This window comes from Triticum aestivum, chromosome 5B (assembly GCF_018294505.1).
Source record: "Triticum aestivum cultivar Chinese Spring chromosome 5B, IWGSC CS RefSeq v2.1, whole genome shotgun sequence".
In the NCBI taxonomy this organism is placed as follows: domain Eukaryota; kingdom Viridiplantae; phylum Streptophyta; class Magnoliopsida; order Poales; family Poaceae; genus Triticum; species Triticum aestivum.
This window is the reverse complement of record NC_057807.1, coordinates 514757588-514761838: the sequence shown is the minus strand read 5'-3', so window position 1 is coordinate 514761838 and position 4251 is coordinate 514757588. Positions and strand designations below refer to the sequence as shown.

Genomic DNA, 4251 nt, shown 5'->3' with positions numbered 1-4251 from the left:
TATGGATTTTTAGCAGGGGCTAATACTAATCTTCTGTGTAATTGTTACTTAGTACCTCCCATTAGCAAGTAATATCGAGATTAAAACTTTTATGTAGTTTGTGAGACAAAATATTTTCCGCCTTCATTGTTGTCTCGCCCCCCTATGTCTAAATCCCGTGTCCACTAATGATTCTTGTTCTTTACTCGTTGAGCGAGTTGGACGCCAGACCATAAGTCACTAAAAAATAGTCATATGCTCAGTACTATGGAGTATTTTTTTCTTTAACATGCATCCCTATGAACGCACGCACACTTTATCTGTATGAGCATCTTCAAGATAATCAGTCGGCATAAGTATTCGTAGTCAACGAAAACGTCTACTCCCACTGAACGATATTCGTCGAAAGGACTGAAATGAAAATACAAACAGTAATGCCAAAATCTAGGATTTGAACCTTGATGGGCTAGCTGGTTTCATCACAAGGAATCTAACAACTCTCAATACACCAAAGAGTTCCCTTAAACTTATGTCGTTTCATTTTTGACAGGGTTTGGCATCATTTGCAGGACATCACGTGGTGCTGCATAGGGTGCGGGGCTATGGAACGGCCACCTGCTATTTGAATCAGCACGTTTCGACCCCACACTAGGATCAGGCGGATCAGGAGGATCAGGAATTCATGTTCAGCTGAACCATAGCATGCTAGTAGCAGCACAAGCTCGGTCCGCCGCCGCCAACGGCCATGTCATCGTCGATATGGCTCCCCTGCTACTGGCTGCGGCGGATTCCATTTCCATGGGAGCAGAACCCAAAGCAGCCGTAAGTGGTACCGTTAATTTTCGCTGGATGAGGGGTGGGTACCACAGTATGATTCATGTATGCTCTGTATTCCGTTTCTTGCAGGAGATCGGTCGATCCGAGGAGCAGCACGCCCGCTCCATATCTCAGACGCTGTTCTGCGCGCTCCTGCCGGCGTGCGTCACCTCGCGTGCTCTCTTCGAGCCTGCAGGTTCAGACTACGTCGGCCTTGCGATCTACGCCGGCCTGCTGCTCGTCACGGCAATTACGTACGCCGGCATGTTCACGTCCAGCAGGGCGAGCGGCGGCAAGGCGTCCCTGCGCGTCGTGGCCTGCGTCGCTATCGCCGTCATGACCGTCGCGGGGTCGTCGTAGTTCTCCGGGACGGCGCACGTTGCTGCCGCTGCTTTCATGGGTGTGGTGACCAGCTTGGTGGTGGCCATTGCCATGTGAAACCTGGGCTGCAAATTGAAATATGTCTAGATGTTTCAATTAGGCCATGAAAACAATTGTAATAAAATTATTACTTTTCTCGTTACGTCTATGAATTGTAACCTCATAATAATGTAAAACTTGGTTGATGGATATGTGAATAGCTTGTGAAACTCAATTTTATGTATGTAAAACTTGATGTTATTCTGAATGGACCTTTGGACTATTAGTAGAAAGATGTATGCGACGTATAAATAGACCGACCTACATATCGGACCTTGAACTACATGTAGTGTTGGCACACAATTACGAAGCAACGGGCATAAGCATTATTGGCCCCATTTCCAAATCACATTACTCTACTCTACTACCAGATTATTATTATTTTGAGAAAAATAATACGTTTGTTCTTTTTCTTGTTTCTTAAGAGTAAATTACATTATTATTTTAGTGTTTTGTAGAATAATTATTATTTTTAGTCGAATTAAATTACATTTTTTGTTTTTGAGAAATCAGTAAATTGCATTTGAACTGAAACAGAGAACAAGTCTGAATGCGCACCAGCCCATCCATTCTATCGGCCCACACTTAACAAAGGCCCGTATCACCTTCCAACAGAGAGAGTGAAAGCAAAATAGGCCGGTGGCTTTGGAGAGAGTGGACAGAACACTTGGGTTTTGGCCCATCTCAGCTGAACCTCCATAAAACCAACAAAGGAATTTCACTAGAAAAAAGCAATAAAAGAAACGAGGAATAGGATGGGCAGGGCAGATTAATCTTCAGACTTTGCTAATAAAGATTTTTTTTTGTTGCGAGAATGCTGATAAATATTAATCATGAGATTCTTTTCCTGGCATTTCCTATGAAAAAGTAGATCATCAAACCGATTTACATGATAGAACGTCGGTAGCAAGACAAAAGAAACAAGATGTATCGTATGCTTAAACATTACTAGGAGCAAGACAAAATGGTATACTAGTTTTGGAGTCCAAGTTTAGACGGCCGACCACCAAAAACTTGCAGCATGTCGGCACCAAGAATAGAAGAATAGCATGATGATGACAAAAATTAAACACACACTACATGACTTAAGATCGTTGTAGGCACGTCGACCTTTTCCCAACCTGCACCTAGTAGTATTCAACAACTCACTGAACAATCAGAGACACAGACAACCTCAAACCACCAGCTTATAATTAACCAACACACCAAGGACCAAGCCCAACCAACGAATCCATCATCACGCACCAACCAGTAATCCGCAAGGGAGACTCGTTCTCCTCATCCCCTGTCCAACCGCAACACTCACATTCCCATCCCACCTGCATGTACTACGTACCACCCTTCAGCTTTCAGTGGCGACGCAGAAGCTTTGACAGGCCCCTCACACAAGAAGAGATAGACAGAGACCGAAAGCCTGAAAAACCATCACACCCAGGATGCGTTCAGCCATGGTCCTTGGGGTCGGGTCGGGTCCGATAAATAAATACGCAGTACCACAACCGGACCACGGCTGAAAAGGGAACAGCAGAGGGGTCCTGGCGTGCCTGGTGGGGAAAGGAAACAGCAGAGCCGAATGATGGGAGCAGCCCGAGATCCACCAAAATGACAAGAGCAGTTAAAGAACATGTGATATAAAGAAAATATGCAGATGAAAGCATGTACCTGGGACATTGATAACACCAAGTGATTATATCCTGAAGGATATTGTAAATTTAGTTAACGAGAAATCTAACCACCAGTCGACTGGTGGTTAGCGATAGGCACGTACGATCGCTCTCGTCTCTTTTTTTCCTTCGATCGATATTTACGATCGCTCCCGCTCCCGCCCGCTCCCGATCCAGAATTCTCGCACCTCTTATTTTTAATTTCGGTAAAAAAAATAGGAGGGCAAGGGGAGTCGAACCTAGGATCTAACAGATCCAATAGTATTAGAAATCTACCAACAACCACCTAAACAAACTCTATGTTGTGATTTGATTCATGTTAGATATTTTTCATCGAGAATGCTAAATTCCTGCCGACTGGCAGTTTGCAACAGATCCGCACATATCCGATGTCGTTCGTTTCAGATCTTGCGGCCGTGATTTCAGGGCGGTTTCTTTTGTATCGGAGTGATCGCGCGGGCGCATTTTTCTCGATCCCAATCTCTGGCGCGATTTTTTCTACGTAATTGTCGGATCTTATCGCGGGAGCTATTTCTAGAAAGTTTTTATGGGGTCGATTTTAGAGTGTTTTATTAGTGGGAAAGGAAATAGATGGCGTGATTTCCAGATCGTGATCACATCAGCAATTTTAGGAAGTTTTTCTAGTGCCACTTCAGCTTGACTTTTAAGTAGAAAATAGCGTCAAAAATTACTTGTGCGAAGAATCGAACTCTGACCATCTACTAGTGAGTTTACCGAGCTAACCAATCCAGGTACAATTACTTCTTGTTGTGAGTTCAAGTCAAAACTTGTTTTGATACCTAGACATTGATGAACATTTGCTTTATTAAAAGACTAACTAGCCCATGCATTGTGGCCTAATAACTGACATTCGAATACCAAACACCGTGGTAATTCTGATTGGAGGGAAAAATATACCACCGATATTTTTTATGTAAATATCATGATAATATAGGCTTTTTGACCTGATAACTTAGGTACAAATAGCACGATAACTTTGACCCATGATTTTTTTTAATGGCCAGGGATAAAAGTTGATGACTCATGTACAAACACCACGGTAAAGTTCGACTCCGAGATAAAAGTTGTTGAAAAATATACCCACTATAACTTCATTGTAAATAGCCTGGTAATATATACACATCAGCGATGATAACTCATGTACAAATACCACGGGTACTTTTTCACCCCCCAAGATAAAAGTTGTTAAAAAATATACCCCGGTAACTTTGGTGTAAGTAACATGGTTGTACACTTATATCGGACCTGATAACTCACGTATGATGAAAAGTATACAACCTATGTACCCCAGGTAACTTTTATGTGAATACTGGATAGCATGGTAACTCACACATCGTAGATCTAATAACTT

The 4251-nt window shown here is 42.8% G+C and overlaps 1 protein-coding gene across 2 annotated transcripts in view; it reads left to right on the top strand.

The window, feature by feature from the left end:
- The window catches only part of LOC123116682 (uncharacterized), a 2760-nt gene extending 1342 nt beyond the window's left edge, over positions 1–1418 (top strand). Inside the window, exons 3-4 of one of the 2 annotated variants that reach the window (XM_044537611.1) lie at positions 549–801; positions 886–1418. In XM_044537611.1, the coding sequence (XP_044393546.1) occupies positions 682–801; positions 886–1155 (390 nt within the window). In that variant the 5' untranslated portion in view covers positions 549–681 and the 3' untranslated portion in view covers positions 1156–1418. Of the gene's footprint in view, positions 1–529; positions 802–885 lie in introns of both variants that reach the window. The other variant, XM_044537612.1, reaches the window with a different exon arrangement.
- Positions 1419–4251: the final 2833 nt, after the last annotated feature.